General features: G+C 33.6%; 1 protein-coding gene across 1 annotated transcript; it reads left to right on the forward strand.

Moving 5' to 3' along the window:
- On the forward strand, positions 3,975-7,686 carry LOC109726222 (cytokinin hydroxylase-like). Its single transcript, XM_020255713.1, has 5 exons — positions 3,975-4,316; positions 4,427-4,656; positions 4,816-5,060; positions 5,307-5,715; positions 7,009-7,686. Exons 1-5 carry the CDS (start codon positions 4,028-4,030, stop codon positions 7,429-7,431), a joined length of 1,596 nt encoding a protein of 531 aa, XP_020111302.1. The 5' UTR covers positions 3,975-4,027; the 3' UTR covers positions 7,432-7,686.

The raw sequence follows: 21,757 nt of genomic DNA on the forward strand, positions 1-21,757 counted from the left end.
AAGCGGATAGCGTGCTATCTTTTTCTCAAAAAAAAAAACTATAAAAATAAAAAATAAATTCAAAAAAAAAGCTATATGAGTTTTTTATTTAGAAATTAAAATATTTAATTTTATCATCGATTATTCATTCAGTCGATGCATGACTAATATATATATATATATAGAGAGAGAGAGAGAGAGAGAGAGAGAGAGAGAGTGAGTCCGGCTATGGTGCTTGTAAAAGCACCAATCATTTTGTGGTTGTAGGTTTTTAACTGTTAGATCAGCACTGTTAATCATTTACACCCGTTAGATTATACTATTTAACCAACCACCCACTCAACCCTAAGGGGTCCACATCATCATAACCATATATTTTTTAATCTAAAGGCTAAAAACTTACAAGCACCAATGNATATATATATATATATATATATATATATATATATATATATATATATATATATATATATATATATATATATATATACACTTTCTAAGTTTATGATAAATATATAGGCTAAAACTTGAGTACTAATTACCAAGAATTAGGCAAAATTTCTGATGATTGTATTTTGATAGTCATACACTAACATTTTGATTATAAAAAAATTTGACGCGTGTTCGAAAAAAAAAATAATAATTACAATAAATTTATTATTGATAACTTTTTAAATCGAAAAAATAAATTGGGCCAAAGTGGCATGTGAGTGTGAGATTATTGATTTACATTTATTTCTTAATTACTTCCAATTTGATGACGCGATGGACCGAGGCTCCATTCACCGAATCACACAATTGCACCTACTCGTTAATTGCATTTGACCCCCCAAATAGAAAGTTTTTTTTTTTCCAAAAAAAAGGAAAAGGTGACACAGAGAAATGCATGCACCAACTAAATTTAGATTTAGAGTAGGGATTGAATGCATCTCGTTCCCTTTTGAATTCAAATTATTTCTTTTTGTGTAAAAAAAAGAAAAAGAAAAAGAAAAAGGGTCACATAGAGATATGCATGCACCAATTAGATTTAGATTCAGAGTAGGGATTGAATGCATCTTGTTCCCTTTTGAATTCAAATTATTTCTTTATTCACTCATTTATTTATTTTTGATAGAAATAGCAACATTTGATCAATGATCAGTACAGTATCCAAACGCTAAAATTTTTTACAAATCCCATTAAGAGGTTTTGACCAACAGAGAAAAAAAAAATAAAAGAAAAGCAAAAGTGATTGAGAAGATTTTTAAAAATAAGTGCATTTTGATATTATTCCTTATCTCGAACTTCTTTTTTGAATTCCCGCGTGTGACAAAAAAAAATTAGGACTAAAATTTTATTTTATTTTTATTTGGAAATTTTATGTTAGCGATTTTTTAGACCTTTAGGATTTTTCTAGGACAAATAAATCCCTAAAAATCAGGAATGTGATTTTGAAAGTTCTAAATTAATATTAGAGATATTTGTATTAAAAAAATCGCTAAAATCTTGGGATTTGATTTAGAGTATGATTTGAAATTTTATTTTATTGTAAATAGGATCCTAAACTTATTGTATAAAGAGATTTTAGAATTTATTAAGTTTTTTCTTAATTTCGCTCTCGAAAGAGATTGGTTAATCCTTTTTCCATCATTATGCTTCTTCCCTCTCAATGCCGTTTAGTTCTGCGTCACGCTCTCTTTTTCTTTTTCCCAACTATTAATTTTGTTTACCTATAATGGTTAGGTTTATGCGTCACAGTCTCCTTTTCCTTTACCCAACTATTAATTTTGCTTACCCATAATGGTTTGGTTTATGCTGGAGAAAAGAAAAGAATAGAATAACTTTGTTAAGAAGGATATCAAAAATGGTTGTAAAAGAAACAAAAGTGTATTACTTAAAATGAAGAGTTTTCAACAATTCTTAATTAGCTTTTATATCATCTTATGCTGTAACACTAGAAGAAAATTCCATTATAAGAATATTTTGTGGCGATGTTTGGAAAAACATTCCTCAAGTGTTCCCACTATGTAACAAATAAATCATCAAGATGTTTTCAACTTTATTTATTGTATCATTGATCGTCTCTAACGCAAATGGTAAAAGGCTTGATAGTTGGTACCTGAGGTCTCAAGTTCGAATTCTAGTTGATTTACATTTTCGGCTAAATTCATTTTTAAATAAGGACCTGTTTGGATGCACAGTAAAAAATCTCTACAAAATTTATAAACTGCAGTTTTGGTCTAGATAAAATAGAGAATCTTGCAACTCTAAAAAATTCCACGGATTCAATTTTTAAACTGTTTGGATATGTATTATGCAATTTCACAGGATTTTTCTAAAATTTAAAATTAAAAGTTAAAATTTAAAATTTAAAATTTCAAAAAAAATTTAAAATATAAAATTTGATATGTGAAATGTGAAATTTTGAATTTTAAATTTTTAAATTTGAAATTTAAAAATTTTAAATTTTTAAATTTGAAATTTAAAAATTTAAAATTTAAAATATAAAAATCTAAATTTAATTTTTAAAATTTTAAATTTAAAATTTTAAAATAAAAAATTTTAATTTTTAATTTTTAAATTTGAAATTTAGAATTTTAAATTTTAAAAATAAATTTAAAATTTAAAGTTTAAAAAATAAATTTAAAATTTAAAGTTTAAAATTTGAAATTTGAACTATGAGATTTGAGATTTGAAATTTAAAATTAAAATTTGAAATTTAAAATCTATGTTGAAATTTAAAATTTTAAAATAAAAAATTTGAAATTTAAAATTTAAAATTTGAAATTTAAAATTTAAAGTTTAAAAAATAAATTTAAAATTTAAAGTTTAAAATTTGAAATTTGAACTATGAGATTTGAAATTTGAAATTTAAAATTTAAAATTTAAAATTTGACATTTGAAATTTAAATTTTAATTTTAAAATTTAAACTTTGAAATTTAAAATTAAAATTTGAAATTTAAAATCTATGTTGAAATTTAAAATCTATATTGAAATTTTAAATTTTATGTTGAAATTTAAAAGTTGTAATTAACTTGATGTATTTTTTTGAATAAGGGAGTTCAAAAATGGTGAAATTTTTTACTCCATATTTTGGAGTATAGTTTAACAATATACTCCAAAAATTACATTACTTTTTTTCCTCCCAAACGCTTCATAGGATATTTTTCCTACCGCCGTAGCATAGTTTAACTATGCTACGTTTTCAAGAGTATCCAAACGGGACCTAAATGAAATAAACGAAGCGAGTAACATATTTACCTATCTCTCTCTCGCTCTCAAAAAAAAAAAAGAAAAAAAGAGCATGGAATAGGTGTTGGTACATATATGACGGTTTTTTTTTTACTAAGGGACGTTTTTTGTTATGGTGGTAGACTAATTTGAAAAGCTTTTAAGCACCATTAATTGCTGGAAAAAAAAAAAAAAACATCTTTAAATTTTAATTTTCTTGTAGGGTGGTAAGTGTAGAATCTGTGAATAATAAAAATGTTTTATTTAGTTATTGGGCAACTACTGCTTTGACCGAATCTGATGTTATTATATCCGTTCTATGATTAATAAACACTAGTTTATTTATAGTTTATTATTCTGTAATATTGGAGCATATATTGCTATATTAAAGCTTCAACAAGTATATATAAAAATAAAAGGGCGAAGCAAACGCTTTACATTATATGATTTTAGGGTCAAGCCATATCAAAGAGCCTCTTTGTGGAGAAATTATTACATGCACTATTGCGCACCACACACCACCTCGATCCCCTAAATCATCTAGGGTGGAAAATCATAATTTAAATGAAATTCAACTTATAAATTTAAAATTTCATTCGCTTCAAATAAATTTTGACATATGCAATTTTACGTTCATAATTAATTTAGCTATTATAAACCATATCTAAGAGATTCCATCGGTACTTTAATGTTATCCTTTTTTAACTCGTGGACCTTGTTTTATTCCTCCCTCCACCTAGTAGTTTATACAATAGAGGGGATTTGCATTATATATAGTATCCATTTAGTGCTTCATTGTGCACAACCTCCCCATTTCTCCTCGCCTCTCTTGGAGCCATGGAGAGTGTAGTACAACTATGCTCTACCTTAGCCCTTCTCCTTTTCTTGTTCTTCTTATTGAAGGCTACGTGGGTCACAGTCACCTGCTACTATGTAACACCCATGCGTATTCGGAGATTCATGGCGAAGCAAGGGGTTTACGGCCCGAGGCCGCGGTTTCTCGTGGGCAATCTCAAGGACGTCGCCGCCCTCGTCGCGAAGGCCACCGCCGCGGACATGGAGAGCATCAGCCACGACATTGTCGGCCGCCTCATGCCCCATTACGCCCTCTGGTCCAAAATCTACGGTAAGAGAGGGAGAGAGCGACTTACAGCAGGATGATTTTCTGTGCAGTTCATTAATGCGCGTATAAAAGAAAAGAAAAACGGAAATGATACTATAAATTGATTATTGTAGGTAAGAGGTTTATATACTGGTACGGGAGCGAGCCGCGGCTGTGCCTGACGGAGACCGACACGATCAAGGAGCTGCTGTCGTCGAGATTCGTGCAGCTCACGGGGAAGTCGTGGCTGCAGCGGCAGGGGTCGAAGCACTTCATCGGCCAGGGCCTGCTGATGGCCAACGGCGCCAACTGGTTCCACCAGCGTCACGTCGTGGCCCCGGCCTTCATGGCCGATAAGCTCAAAGTACATACATACATACATACATACATATACATATATACACATATACATATACACGTACATGTACACGTACACGTACATGCGCATTACAAACAAAGAAAGAAAAGGCGAATGGAAGGTAGGTACCGCCGGAATGACGTTTGATATTTTACCCCATGGCAGGGCCATGTTGGGTACATGGTGGAGTGCACTAAGCAGGCGATCAAGTCGCTCCGCGAAGCGATGGAGTCGCGGGGCGACAGCGAGGTGGAGATCGGGGGCTACCTGACCCGGCTGACGGGGGACATCATAGCGCGGACGGAGTTCGACAGCAGCTACGAGACCGGGAGGCAGATCTTCCACCTCCTGGAGCGGCTGCAACGCCTCACCGCGCAGTCGAGCCGCTATCTGTGGATACCCGGCAGCCGGTGAGCCACATATTCGACTTCAGTTGTATCCCTTTCAATTCATTTCCTTGTAATTTATTCTCCACATCTCTGGCGTGCCCAACGCTGTCGGTCAGTTTCGGACACAGTTTGGATTCCCACAACTGGCTCGGGATTATCTTATAAATTAATTACAATTTAGTTTAGTTTAATTTAATTAAATATCCATTTGTTATTGTTTTTTTTTTTAGAAAAAAAAAATCTTATTAGTAATTTTATATTCGCCAGGTTCTTTCCGAGCAAGTACAAGAGAGAGATTAGGAAGCTGAAAAGAGAGGTAGAGGGATTGTTGATGGGAATAATACAGAGCAGAAAAGAGTGGGCAGAGGTAGGGAGGACGTCATCGTACGGGAAAGGGCTTCTGGGGATGCTTCTCGCGGAGACGCAGAAGCATAAGCAAAAGCAGAAGCAGGGCCAAAATAAGGACCAGGACGGGTTGGGTTACAGTCTGCAGCTGGTGATGGATGAGTGTAAGACGTTCTTTTTCGCGGGCCACGAGACGTCCGCGCTGCTGCTGACGTGGACGGTGATGCTGCTCGCGACGAATCCGATGTGGCAGGAGAGGGCCCGCGCAGAGGTGGCGCAGGTCTGCGGCGGCGATCCCCCCTCCGCCGACCAGCTCCCCAGGCTCAATCTGGTAATTAAATTTAATCTAAGTAATTAATTAGCATTTTAAATATGTTTAATAAGGGGTTATAGTAATAAAATAACCTAATTTAAGGAAACACATTTAGTTTCAAAAAACTTTAACTCAATTTAAAACGTACCCTCTCTCCTTTTCTTTTTATCTAGCATTCTCTGGGTACAGAGTATTTTCTATACACTTTTCACTTAAACACTTTTATATTTCAACTTTTACGAGTATTCGCTTTCCTCCCAAAACCCGAAATTGACCTAATATTTTAGAAAAATAAGTATTTTAATCTTTCATGCGTAAAGCAAGTTACTTATTCTATATATTTACACTTCAAACAAGCCTAAAAGATGGTTTCCTAAAAAGTCATATTTTTTATGATTATGAGAAATTAAAGTATAATATATGCAAAGGTTGTACAGAGACTAATTAAGATGTTTAAGTAAAAAAGATACAAATTAAGTCGAAACTTCCAAATACAGAAACTACCAGTACATTTTAGCTACTCTAAACTTATAGATGCAAAGGAAAAAGCTTTGGATTAGTAATAAACAAAAGGAGAACTCTGCTGGAATAAAGGTAAGAATTTTTTTTTTTTTTTTGAGAGGAATAAAGGTAAGAATTTTAGTTGCCCAATTTGGTATAGAATCCACTCTATATATCAACTTATAAATCAAACTCCAGTTACACTTTTATGGAAATTAATGTTGTTAAAGTTAAGCATGTTGCAATCACATATATAACTCATTAAACAACGCCTTTTAACAAAAGGAACTCATTGCAAATGATGTAAAAGAAACTTGCAAAAAATTTTTTTTTCTTAATCTTATATTGGCTCTTCTTACTAATTACGTGCCACGTAAGTGTTACTTGCTTAAGTGTAATGTTATTTTTAATGAGTAACTCCAATAGTCAATCGGAAGCAATCTCAAAGTGGTTAAATATTAGAGTCTAATCACTGAGTGATAATAAAATTGGACTACACCAATATGGAGATATTTAATATATATATATATATATATATAGAGAGAGAGAGAGAGAGAGAGAGAGAGAGCATATTAGGGGCACCAAAGTGACTGATGACTTTGAATACACCAATTCTCCAAAAAGAGTTGGCTAAAAGGAACCATTAGTAAAATGGACCCTCGTGCAACTTAATATATTTATCATATGGTACAAATTAATGATCAAATTATTGACATAGTGTGTATCAAAAGTTAATTTTGTAGAATTATAATTGTACTTCTTGTACAAGATCAACTAAACTAATGTCCCCATTTTCTTTTCTTTTTGCAGCTGCATATGATAATTAATGAGTCATTGAGGTTGTACCCTCCCGCGACGCTTCTACCTCGAATGGCATTCGAAGACATAAAGCTCGGAGACCTCCACATTCCCAAGGGCTTATCTGTTTGGATTCCGGTGCTCGCGATACACCACGACGAGGAGATTTGGGGGAAGGACGTGCACGAATTCAACCCCGAGAGGTTCGCGGGGCGATCGTTTGCCCTTACTCGCAACTTCTTGCCCTTTGCTTCTGGCCCGCGTAACTGCGTGGGCCAGGCCTACGCTATGATGGAAGCCAAGATCATTCTCGCAATGCTTCTCTCTAACTTTAGCTTCACCATATCGAAGAACTATCGGCACGCCCCGATCAACGTCCTGACCCTCAAGCCGAAGTACGGGGTGCCGGTTTACTTGACACCTCTTAGGTCGTAGATTCTTCGGGGAAATTGGTTGTAAAACTCCAATTTTCCATGTTTTCATTTTCTCTTTTTGTCTTGTTTTCTTTTTTTCGGAATGAGCTTGAGAAGAATGAGACTGTTTCGCGGAGAGGAGCGTTACATATATAGCTCAAAATAGAGTGGACAAATCTTATAGTACTCCTTATATCAAAATGCATGGATTCTTCCACCTTTTATCAACTGTGTAATCCTTTTTCTAAAGCATAAATTAATTTGTTCTAACACTAAAGTTTCAGTGTAGTTTCTCTTTGGTATATATCCAAACATTTCGATCTCTCTACGCTTCCTTGTAATTTTGTCCTTTCCATTGATTTCCTTGACTAACAAGTTGAACTTCTCATAAGGGTGATTGACCACATGTATACCTGATCAAATTTACTTAAACAACTTGATCAAAAGGATATAAATTTTTAACACATTTGCAAATTAAAATAAAGAAATATTAGTTTGTAACAACCAAAAGGTTTGTGGACTCAAAAAGTTTATACCACCTAAAAGGTTAGGAAGTAGTGCAATGCACCTTTTTATAGCACATAGCCTTAGTTATAAAGCAAAGATATAGATAGATAACAAAAGATATAGATAACAAAAGGAGCAGTAGCAAAGTGCTTCTCCAGTGACATTACTGCAACACATTTACAGTTGTAAAGCAAGGTAATAAAACATTAATCCAAGGGACCTTTTGAACCACACCACAAATAAGACCACTCTAGAGTACGAAAACCATGGGTGCGAATTTAATTTTTGCTTCTCGCGAAAAGCTTGAGCATTCAGCTTAGGAGCTGTAAAGGTTTGCGCGCCCATCGCTTTCGAAGAAGGCATCGACCGCGAAAAGAAAATTCGTTCGCAATGTTCACGCGGAACCTTAGTTGTGCAACCATGATGAAAAATAAGTTTATAAAAAGATTAATATAATTAGAGGTGTACATTAAGGCGCTAGAGACCGAGATTAGTGTCGATTTTAATAACATAATCGAGGCATTAAAAGCTTTGACAGGAACCCTATCTCCATTAGTTTGTTTATGTATAAAAATTTAACACTTAGTAGACCACTATAGATGAATTTATTCTTCAACCCCACTCTAATTAGCTTTTGCATTAGCACGTGTATTCGTCGATTATGATAAAGCTACTAAGGTACTGGATCCAATTAGCTTTTCTCGTGGGGGATTGGTGGACTTTGAAAGTGCTTAAGTGGTTGAGTATTTTATTATTTATCATTATGGTTGTTTTATCGCACAAAGCTAAGTGTAGTTAGCGACAGAGAAGAGTGGATAAGGCACACAAGTGTTCAGAAAACATGATTAAGTAAATTAAGCCTCAGTTGATAATTGGTGTCATTTAGCTAAGTATTTTTCTTTATCGTCAAGCACTCTACTGATATACGTCGATCAGTTACATAAAATTTGTCTTATTGCGAAAGAGAACAATAATACTGAACGAGAAAAAAGCCTGAAACTTTTTTAACTGTTTTAGATGTGATGTGACACCGACAATTTAATATACTCCACTCGCGGTGATGTATCTCAAATCTAGACACAGTAATTACTACAGAGTACAACAAGGAAATATAACTTCTTTTTTTTTTTTTTTTGAATGAAATGACAAAAGTATAACTCCACATATACAACCCTTTTAAGCCTTATTTGAAAATATTTTTTCAACAACAGCTGCTTAAATGATTTAAAGTTCTAGAAAATCCTAAAAACTTTAGAATCCACTCATTCAATAATCCAAAGCTATGGCAAAATGCTTTTTTGGACCAAAAAAGATGCTTTTTTGACATGATGATTTTTTTGACAAAAAAAAAAGTTTTACTACAATTTTGTACCACGTTGAGGTCTAAAGTGCTTTGATTGTTATTACTATTTTAGAGCTCTAATGTTTTTTTTTTTTTTTTTTTTTGAGAGAGAGATAGGCAGCACGCTACCCGCTTCGTTTATTTCATTCAGAAATAAACTTAGCTGAAAATGTAAATCAACTAGGATTCGAACTTGAGTCTCGGATACCAACCACCAAATCCTCTGCCACTTGCACGCTACCCGCTTCGTTTATTTCATTTTAGAGCTCTAATGTTAGAGCAACTATTTTGAGAAAATTAGGGTTTACTCGGTCAAAAGTTAGAGAAAACTAGAGGTTCCTTCAGCTGTGAAAAAAATTAAAGGAGCCTATTTTCATATAAAACTCATGATCTAATTAAGAGAAACAGGGTTAGAGTTTCCAATTGGTGGAGTTTGATTACATTAGGTTTAGGTATTTAGGAACTCTTATTGTTTCAAGCCAAACGCTAATTTTTATTGTTTTTATAGTCTTTAAATTGTCTTTTTATTGCTTCGATTTTTTTTTTTTGAGAGAGAGATCGTGCTAACTGCTTCGTTTATTTCATTTAGAAATAAATTTATGTGAAAATATGAATCAGCTCGGATTCGAACTTGGGACTTCGAATATCAATCACCAAATCCGTTGCCACTTGCACCAGGGACGGTCGGTTGCTTTGATTATTGTTACAAGCTTTCTTCAATTTGAAGCCAAAGATGAAATTTAAGTAAGTTTGTTTGTTATTCGAGTATCCTCGAGTACTGCATGGGATAACTTAAAAGCTAAAAAAGTTGTCGTCCCGGGGGATGCGCCCCAAAGCCAAGCACAGTTGTGATGAATGATTGAATGGTAAATGCTTTGGGTCCTTTGTAAAGAGTTGCTTTCATATTGACGTATCTATACAGCATGCTAAATTATAAAGTACGAACATTTTTAAGTGCATCTACAATTTATAAAAGTGATACTCTGAAGAGAGACCTGTAACACATACTCCCATAAATATCTTCAGCACACGCATCAATTAATATCGTAGAACTTCAATTGTTGAACACTCGCTGTTCTTATTTGCTTTCGAATATAACAGTCCTCTCTCTCTCTCTCTCTCTCTCTCTCTCTCTCTCTCTCTCTCTCCCTGCAGTTAGATTTATTTTTTAATTATTTTCACCCGTTTGATCATATTATTTAACCAACAACCCATTCAATCCGGAGGACCACTATTATCCTAACCGCACATTTATTTATCCAACGGTTGAAAACTTATAAGTACAAATGATCGAGTTTATATTCATAAGAATATAATATTCCTAGCCTGCATATATATATATATATATAGTGTAAAAAAAAATCACATAAAATTGTGTATATATATATATCAACTTGGAGAAGTAGTGTACTCAAAATATTACAAGCATCTTTTTACGTGGGAACCTAAAGCATTCATCAAAGCAAAATCGTGGACATGCAATAACTGGAACCAAGGAAAGATACTAAGAAACACTTGTGCTGTGTCATAACCCGGACAAGATAGAAAGTAAGTTGGAAGCATAGGTTCGCCATGTCTCGCCCTGCTTAATTTGCGCCAGCTAGCTTGAGAGCGAAAGGCTCTCGATCTCTCTCTCTCTCTCTTTCTCTCCCTCCTCCTCCTCTTTTCCCGTACATTTTAAGGTACATATTGCGCAAATTAATTGTACCTCGTTTCATCAGTGGAGGAGACCAACGAGTTCCATGCGTATATAGTAGCCCACTTAGATATATAAATTCACCATCATCATGCATGATCAGTTGATTGATTGGTTTTGCGTCAATATGATGGTTCTTTGGACCAAACTCTAGATTTAATTAATTAATCCGTGAATTAATTGTAAATGTTAATTCTATTCTTGTTTTTAAGGTGTACTTAATTATATGCACATATCAGAAGATTCACTCAGATTTTGTTGATTAGTCCAGCAGACAAGGTTTAAAGTGGCACGGTACAGGAGGATCTCGGACCCCCCTCTGTGCCACGGCATGCAGCGCCGTGCCGGACGAGACAGAGCGGCACGGCGTAGCGTCCCACGGCACAATATTGTATCGGCACTATGCTATTTTTTTTATTTTTTTATTTTTTTTATTTTTTTTTTGTTTTGTTCTTTGATATATCCAAAATATTTTGAGTACTTTACACATTTTCAAAAACATTGCAAATCGAAAATTTATTTATTAGGTAAGTTAAAAAATTATGATTTAATTTTTTTTGCTTATCAATATATGGATAAAAGATTTGTTCGAACTCTCCGCTTCTACCAGAGATATCTATTTTTTCGCAAAGCGAAATTTTTGACGAATTAACAGAACAAAATCAAACTCAATAAATAAATTTTGAGTCACACCAAATATGAAATTTTATTTTTGCGCTAAAAGAGTGAAAATAGTGATAAAATTAAAAGCTAAATTAAATCAATTAATACTTAAATTTATTTAATTTATTTGTCATATAATTTATTGCTTAATTTTTTTTATAGATCTACTATTTTTTAAAAAATAATTAATTAAAAATAATTTTTTAAATAATTTTTTAAATTTTATTTTATAAAGAAAAGACCGTAATATGGTCAAAAGAAAAAGAAAAAAAAATAAAATGTCTTTACATTTTTAAAATTTTAACATATAAAAATTTCTATTCTGTATAAGATATAATTGTATTTTACATATAGAAAAGCTTACAAATATATTGATTGATAAGTATAATAAGGAGTCCGGCTGCTATGCTATCGATAGCACCAAGCACTTGGTGCTATCAAGTTTTCTGCCGTTAGATTAATCCCTTTGATTATTTTTACCCGTTAGATTATACTATTCAACCAACTACCCACTCAACTCTAGGGGACCCACATCATCCTAACCGTATATTTCTCAATCCAAGGGCTAAAAATTCAATAGCACCAATAACTTGATACTATTGATAGTATTTCAGCCTAGTTCGTATAATAAGTTATATATGTAGTAAATATTCATAATTATTTAATTAAATTTTTTAAAATAATATTATAAGAGTTTATTGAAATCAAAAAAACTGAAATAAGTCTGTGCCAAAGCGTGCCGGTACGCAAGCATACCATGTGTCGGCACGAAAGCGTGCCGGTACAGTACCGTACCAGGCAAATAGCGGCACGCCCCACTGCCACCGCATTTTAAACTTTACGAGCAGATACCGCTGTGTCGTCTGTGCTGATGAACGTTTATGAAAATCAGAGGTTCAACAAAGCCTTCTTCCATCACCTTCGATAGATTACATACGATCGAAGATGGGTTTTTCGTGAAGGATTGACGGTCGATCATTCTTTAATGGGTTGATAGTACGAAAGAGATTCTCAATCTCGTAGAAGTTAGCATACCTAAATTTAAATTTTTTGTTTAAAAAATTTTGGTCTAATATACAGTTATGAATACATTTATGAGAATCGCTTACATTTAGATCGATTTTTTAAGTAATGTGGTACCGAAGCTGATAGTAAGATTTGATTTCAATCTCTCTATGCGTGACAATTGCGAAGGCCTGCCATGCCACTGCTAATTCTTTAATCATTTATGAGCTGCGAAAATATAACATTGTCATATTTGGTGTTATGTGGAATATTCATTATATTTACATCTTGAGAATTGCCAATCATTTGATGCGAGACATCAAATTTCTCCAAAATTCAATATTTGTAGCATGGATACGCTTCTCTCTTCTTCTTCTTTTTTTTGAGAGAGATAGGTAGCACGCTACCCGTTTCGTTTATTTCATTTAAAAATAAATTTAGCTGAAAGTATGAATCAAGTAGGATTCGAATTTGGGACCTCGGTACCAACAACCAAGTCCTTTACTATTTGCTCTAGGGACGGTCGGTACTTCTCTCTCCTTAGTGGTTGATACTATATATATATTAAGTAATTACGCCTTTCTACATGCCAATCCTCGGCAACCCTACCTACGGAAAAGAGAAATAAAAAAACAAGAAGATAAAAAGCAAATCTACCCTGTGATGAACCCTACAACCAAGAGAATGATGATTGATTGAGGGCCTAAACGATTTGACTACTAGATTATACTGATCCACCCATATATAACTCAAACAATTGTTTCCGTGCACGACCCATACGTCTACCGCACCGATCTTAACTTCATCAGTAGTGCTTCTCATTCTGCGCGTCAAATTTGTCCATCAAAATCTTAAACGAGAGAAAACGTGACAAAGTACTAGATCGTTATGATTGAAGAGTACAATAAACGAAGAACTGATGAAGATCCGCTTTTGAGTAGCTCATAATTTTCTCCGTTCGCTGGGCCAGAACAAGCATCATCCTTTCGACTACTATAGTGGCGAGTGGAGAGTTAGAGCACATCACTTAGGGCTCTCAACTGGGGCCCTCTTTGGGTGCGCGAGGCATCTCAATTTTGTTAATCCCCTCAAAACTTTGTTTTTAGCACTTTGAACCTTCCCACTCGTGCGAGGGTTTTAAAAGCACTTAAAAGAAGCGCCTAAAGAAGGTGTTTTTGGCTGCTAATCATTATCGTGCGAGATAACCTTATTTCTTCTGTCTTATATAATAAGGTTAAAAAAATATGATGGATAGAGAATAAAGATGATATGGCCCCTTGTCCATTAACGCAGTACATCTCCTCAATTCTCTCTTCAAGGAGCCACCTAATGCAGGCATGATTGGTCATTACACCATAATTGATGAATGAATCAATCACTTCACCTTGACCAATTTCGTATTTTCGTGCAGTGGAAATATGTTTTTTTGTGCTCATAAGCACTTGGATTGATGATTAACTATGTAAAGAATAAACCAATTTGGTCAATTTAGGGCCCGTTTGTTTTGGTGTAAGTGGAGTGATGGAACTTAAGTTTCATCACTTCCATTATTTGTTTTGATGTAAGTGAAAATTATAATGTAACTCAAGTTACGTTATAGTTCCACTTCACCTACTCTCGACTTTCTCCTCTAAAGTGCCGAACTCGACTTTCACTATACTCAACCTCGTCTAAAAAATTTATTAAACAGTAAAATCTAAAGTCTAGTTCCTTTATAATGGATTAGAATTACCTTATTTATAATAAATTAGAATTATCTTTAAATAATAATAAAAAAATTAATTATATAATAGATTAAATTTTATAGTGATAAATTTATTACTATATTTAGGAGATAATGAGATTCACTTACTTACATCAAAACAAACAACGGAACTCAAAAACTAATTTTACCAGCACCAAGTTACATCAAAACAAACAACAGAAGTGATTGAATTTAACTTTTAGGCAGTACGAGTTACGTCAAAACAAACAACAAAAAAATAATCACACTTCAGGAAAACTCAAACACCAATACACTTGACTTACGTTGAATCTACAAATACGTCAATCCAAACGCCCCCTTAGTCAACTCATCGACCAATGAAATCTTTTATTCTGATACTACATTAAAAATAAGGGATAATTGTCTATATATCGCTCAAAACTTCGAAAATATTTCATTTGCCTCTACTTTTTTTTTCTTTCCTATATACCCCTCATATGTTCCTTCGTTATTCCAAAACACTCCTACAGTTATCATCCGTTAAGTTAATTTTGGATTAAACGTGAGTTAAATATCTACCAGAGTTAAAAAAAATTCAAAATGTCTCTTTTGTCCTTAATTTAAGGGCAAATAAGAAAACAACTTATGAGTACAAAGGATTACGCATGGGCAATATTAAAATTGTACTTTCCAGTGGTATCGCTGTCGTTTTTTTTGCCCTTTACTTGATGAACTTTATTATGATTTCGAAAAATTACAAAATTTATTTTTTAAAAGTTTCAAATACTCTATATCGTATTTAGCGGAGTGGATCGTTGATTCAGAAGCACCATCATCAAAAATAACTTATGAGTTCAAAGGACTTTCTACTCATAACTTTTGGATCAAACACTATTCCACCTACCACCACGTACCACCACCTACAACCATCATCTCAACCCTGCATCTCTCCTTCCAATGGCTAAAAACTCAAAAACACCAACCCTTTGATGTTTTTGAGAGTATTTTAGCTCAACTATATATATATATATATATATATAGTAGGACTACTGTGCTATTAGGAGCACAGCAATCCCTATGCTCCTAACTTTCTAACCACCCATCAAGTTTGATGGATGGTTAGAATGAGAGGAAAAAAAGATATTGGAGAGAAATTGGGTGTCTCAATTTCTCTTCTCCTTAAATTTCTCTCCAATATCTTTTCCCCCTATCATTCTAACCACCCATCAAGTTTGATGGGTGGTTAGAAAGTTAGAAGCGCAAAGGCTGCTGTGCTCCTAATAGCACACTAGCCCTGCTCTATATATATATATTGTAATTGAATGGATGGCCTCTGCATGCCAACAATTGTTCCTTCGGTGCACTAAAGAGACAAAGATACACTTATTTATTTATTTTTTGTTCCTCCCTTTTGTTTTATTATTTCTTGCATGTCACCAAACTAGGCCAAACTCAACAATTTGAAACACCGAGCACGCCATTTCCAATATTTTTTCAACTATATAAATAGGTATCCTTTTTTTAACACTCCTTCACTTGCAAAATCTCGAGGCCATCATAAAATCTCACAAAACGTAGTGTGAAATTTGTGTTGGATTAAATTAAATCAATCCGAATAAACCTAGTGTGTGTGTGTGTATTCTTGCGTTCGTTGGATCATTCTAAGTCACCCATAACAAGCCACAAAGTGAAAGAGCTAGCATATTAATGTTATAGCAAAGAAACCCATATTTTACACTCCAATTACGAAGCTCGTAGATTTAATAAATCTAAAGGGATTATCAAGATGTGGGCCGAGCCATTAATATGAACCAGAAAATTGGACTCTACTATGAATGCACACGTTACAGTACCACACCATACCACACGAGGAGCAACTCTATATAAATACACACGTTCATGGACGCGCCCTTTATTTTTTCTTTTTAATCTTATTTCTTTTAGTTCAAGAGGAAAAGATGGGTTCTTTTTTAGCTTATGGAATTGTTATAAAATTGCAAAGTGAACTTGTTAACCAATCTTAAACTGGAGCATGATGTTAGAATTTTAGGTCACATTTTTAAGGCGAGACGGAAGCTTAAATTAGTAACAAAGCTTTTGCTCAACTTGGTTTTATTTTTTGTTCTTACTTTGTTAGTTTTAGTTTTAGTTCTTTCACGTAAGATCCGACGCAGCAGTGGCGTGCCGGAGAGAGAGTCTCGAAGAAATGCTTTTTGATTAATGGTGCATGAGCATACACAAATGAATTATTAGATCAGCGTAGTGTTTCTTAACTATACTTTTTGTGATTGCGTCTTTTACGGATGAGTAGATGTATCAATAAATATTTATTGATGAGTCAGTATTAATTAACTCCCATGTCGGGTTTCATTTTGGAAATTAGAAAGATAAATTCAATCACAATTAGAACTATATGGTAGGGCCATCTAATGTACAAGCATAGTTTTTGTTTTTTTTTTTTTTTGTTTTTTTTTGGTCACAGATGATACCTTTAAATTTCGACCATTAACTAAAATTGACAATTCTGCTATTGTTTTCACGCTCCACTCGCTTACTCATGTTAGAAAATATTATGTTTACTCTCGTTTACATATCGTCTATATAGGCTTAGTTTGGTATTGAGGTGGATTTAATGCTATTAGATAAAATGGAGTTGAAAAAAAGCATACAGGAATATGCTTGTGCATTTTCCGATTGGATCGCAGAAAGTAACCAACTAACCGCAATATGCAAAACATAATATTACGTACGAAAACAAATAAGGTATTTTTCCATCGTCGTTTCTCACCGCACGTAACGCAATCTCTCCGCAATCCCAAACAAAGCCATAGTCGGATAGAAGTGTGGTTTTAAATTTCTAATGATGGGCCGCTAATTGAAAGTTATAATTTGGGCTGAGACACGGCCCAAAAAAACCCGGCTCGATCAAGGCACGAAAATTTAACATAATGGGTTGACCAATGATCAATATAAACACATGCAAGGTACTAACCTATCATCTTTTTCAAATTTGAAACTTAACCGAAGAAATTTTAGAAGAAGACGAAATAAGATTCAGTCGCTCAAAATTTCACACCTTGCGATTCTCACGACTTAATGGGCCTAGAAGCTAAAAGTACGTAGAGAGAAAATAATAATAATAATAATAATAATAATAATAATAAAGTGATGGCAATATTATATAAGTTCCTCTTGTCATAGTGGAAGGGAGAAATAAGAAAAAAAGAAAAAAAAAAAGAAAAAAAAACTAAGCCAAATAAGAAGGACGTGTTATGTGATAGAAAATATTTAATCTGTTTGCATGAAAATATCACAATTGTGTAAACTATAGCGGCCGGGGCACGATATGATTTCATGCATTTTCACCAAAAATATAACTTTATATGCTTTTTATCAATTTTTTTGGCCCAATATCAAACAAGATTAAGAAAAATGAATGTCACAGAAAAGAACAAAAGATCATTCTTTGATGGTTAGTGAAATTTCTTGCTATAGGGGATCAATTAAAATGTGCTGCGTAAGAAATCACCGGGCTTTTTCTCCACTTTCATTTGGGTTTCTCTGGTCGTTTAAAATGTGCATGTAACACAATTCAAATTTCAAATAAAGCCTTTGTCGTAATCGTAAGCGGGTTTTTATCCGAGAGAGAGGTCGTGATGAATTAAGTAGATACAGATATACGCCGTAAAATAGCAGATATGAGAATTGAATTCAAAACCTCCTGAAATTGAAAAAAAAAAAAAAAAAAAACTTACGACGAGCATAGTTAGCGTGTAACAAAAAAAAAAATCGATTTAATGCAAAATTGTCGATAATCCACCACGTAACATGCATCCCTTTTGTTCTAACTTTCAAAAATGTTGGGCATGAAAAAAAAAAGAGCAGGAAATTGCTGGATAGGCGTGGGTCGACAAAGATGGCTTTCGGCTTAAACTTCCAACAAGGAGGAGAAAGTGAAAATTGCACGAGTAAGTGGTGGGGGACTCACGTGTCACTAGAAAGCCATCCAAGTACATGCGTATACGTCACACGTGCGTAGTTTCTTAGTCAATAATGTAATGCAATAATTATATGCTAATAATAGTAATATTTACTTAAGTAGAGTTATTATGCTATCTGAAATATAGAGGACCTGACATTTTCGATTTTTTAGCCCTTAAATCAACTTCTTTGATAATTTCTAATTTTTAGAATAATATTATTATCCTATGGGGATCATTCAATTCTAGAGAAGGCCGCAATCATCCTAATTGTATAATTTTTTTATCTAAAGGTTAAAAAGTCAAAAATAATAAATCATATATGCTTCCGATAGCTTAGTAGCTCTACACATATTTACTTTGTTAATTAACAAATCACAAGACAAATTTAGTCTTTGCAACTCTAAAGATGGTCCCCACACAATCTCACAGTAGGGTCCCAATAAGGCCACTTTAAGTATAAATAAATAATAATCAATATAAGCTTATGAAAGGGCGATAGGGTTGGAGCCCTCCCCGCGTTTTGCGCTCTCCGCCCTCCCGTACGGCGCCCCCCTCCCTTCCAATTTTTTCCCCCCTCCGTTTCGTAGCGGCGATAGGGCTCGAGCGCACATTATTACATTACTCAGCTCTATCAAATCTAGTTAGCTAGAGTTTTGAAAAGTATATAACACTTCAATAGTTTCATATCAAATAATGTGAAGAGTGTGAGGCATATATATATATATATATATATATATATATATATAGAGTAGGGCTAGAATACTTTTACAAGTATCACCTAAGTGATACTTGTGTGTTTCTAGCCCTTGGATGGAGAGATGGGAGGTTGAGATGATGGGGGTAGGTGGTGGTAGGTGGAATAGTGTTTGATCCAAGGGCTATTTGTAATCAAAAAGTAGATCTAATGGCTAAAAAGGTGATAGCAACTTGGGGATGATACTTGTAAAAGTATCCTAGATCAACTCTATATATATATATAATAAGCATATTAATACTAATAACTGAATTTGTTGTTTGGACATAATAAATTATTAGTGCTAGTTAATTAGGTGTGAACATAAATATTAGAACGGTGTGATTACCGTTTGATTGTACAGTTTGATAACCGAAGAATTTGATTTAAAAAAAAAAAAAAAAAAATTCCTTGGTGCATGACACGAGCCATTCAAGGGACCCGGAGATACTGTCTCCGGCCCCCCGGAAACAGGGGAGTTGTTTATTTCGATCTGTTTACCGCTCAACCCTACTAAACGGTTAGGTTTTTGGTTTGTTCTTTCGCTTTGACAAATGTGCACCCAATCAAAGTTAGGATTGTGTCAGTTCATATACCAAAAAGGAAAGTGAAAAAAAAAATTCATGAATTAGTTTTGTGAATATAAAATTTAGTGCGCAATTTAGACTTATAGGTTGATTTGATTGTCTATCCATTGTCCTGTTTGAAATTTGATAGTTAGATACTAATCACTTACTGTCACGTCTGTAAGACTGATCCATCAATAATATTCAAAAATAAATTTTTAAATACTTGTAGTCTTAATTACAGAATTTGTAAACAATAGTACTGCGATGTTAGGCTTGTTTTGAAGTTGGTGGATGGAATGGTAATTTGTCGGGAAATGATCCATTCCAGGGATTCATATATATGGAGCACATATGCAAAACATTGCTCACGTTTGCATATTATTTGTGTATAGCGTATGTACAAACAAAATAACCGTTAAGTCCAAAGAATTTGAGATAGTAGTTAGTAGGTTGATTCGACTGTCTCACCATGGCCCATAGTTTGGACTATATGCAATACCACCAAATAATAATAATCTAATTTAGTGCAGTAAATTATGATGAACACATTGTGATTGATATTAAGTTCTAAAACTAAATTATAAAAAATTCTCTTACACTTTAGTCCTAGTCTTTTTTTTCCCTATATATCACTATTTTATACTTTATTATCATCATCTCAAAAAGATATAGAAAAATTAAAAAATTGACAGGTTAGACCATAAAATTTCATTAAAACGAGTTGACGTATCATATTATTCCATATCTCAACATATATTCAATTCGCAGTTCAAAACATATATAAAACATTTAAATAAATGAGATTTTCCATTTCGATAGTACTCCAAAAATTGATAATTTATTAAACAATTTATTCAATTTATATGATTAATTGTATTGCATTACATACAGATAACTTTGTTTGTAACTTTATTTTATATAATCTTATAACTGAATTTCATATATAATTACCCCAAATAGTTAAATCAATTTGAGATAATGTAATATTTGTTATGCATGAGAGTAAGTGAGATAAAAGCTTAAGTGGTAATTTACCCTAAATTCTACAGTTTTGTGCAATGCAAATGCAGTGTGGAATCGTAATAATAACAAGTAAAATCGGTCCAACTGTTCTATCCGCAGCAGTGTGAAAGGTATCATTGTCTTTTTTTTTTCTTTTTTCTTTTTTTTTTTTTGAGAGATAGGTAGCACGCTATCCGCTTCGTTTATTTTATTTAGAAATAAACTTAGCTAGAAATGTGAATCAACTAGAATTCGAACTTAGGTCTCGGGTACCAACCGCCAAGCCCTTTGCCACTTGCTCTAGGGGTCGGTGTGAAAGGTATCATTGTCGCTTTGAGATTCGTACGACTTGAGTGAGATGGAGGGCCCACAATACCGGTAATGTAGAAAGACAAATTTCTGGTAGATAAATGGCACATCAAATGGCCACTTATAGAGATAATAACAAATGTTTTGCGGCTCCCCGATATCGCGCACCTAGCTATGCGGCATTTTAACAGAGTCAAGCGTGACAATAAATAAATTACCGAGGATGAGTTCGAAAATTTGTCACAAAATAACACCTCATGTTGCACTAACAATAAGGTTAAGAACTACCCTTAGTAATTGGGTTTGGTCCAGTAAAATAATATAATAACTTGTTAGAATGGAATGTAGGTTCCTTTCAAAAGGCTAACCTAATTAAAAGTGGGGGGGGGGNGGGGGGGGGCTTATAAATCCATCTAAACTTTAACTTAGTTTATTACTGCCATTGGAGCAATAAAAGTAGCATAAGGTTATTATCTGAGTAATTTACGTGTCGTCTTCTTAAACACAAATTTATGCACTAGGGTGGTTCAATTGTGCCACCTCAGCATTGAATTTTTCTTTATTCTTTTTTGCATTAATAAGTGTTTATGTTCCATTTTAGTTGATGCTTATGATCTGGCTATGAAAATTATGTATCAAAAATTCATGTCCACTGCACGTTAGGCCTAATAATAACATACTCATTATTAACCGCAACCTATATACCTACAAAATCTAATCGTAATCGCATATCATGTGCAATAAATACTCTTCCTTTTGGTTGACCATCCCACCTCACAATGTGTTATAAAATTTACGATTTGTATGCGCACTCCTCTTATTTTTCTATTATAG

The sequence above is a fragment of the Ananas comosus genome, linkage group 2 (genome assembly GCF_001540865.1).
Source record: "Ananas comosus cultivar F153 linkage group 2, ASM154086v1, whole genome shotgun sequence".
NCBI lineage: Eukaryota > Viridiplantae > Streptophyta > Magnoliopsida > Poales > Bromeliaceae > Ananas > Ananas comosus.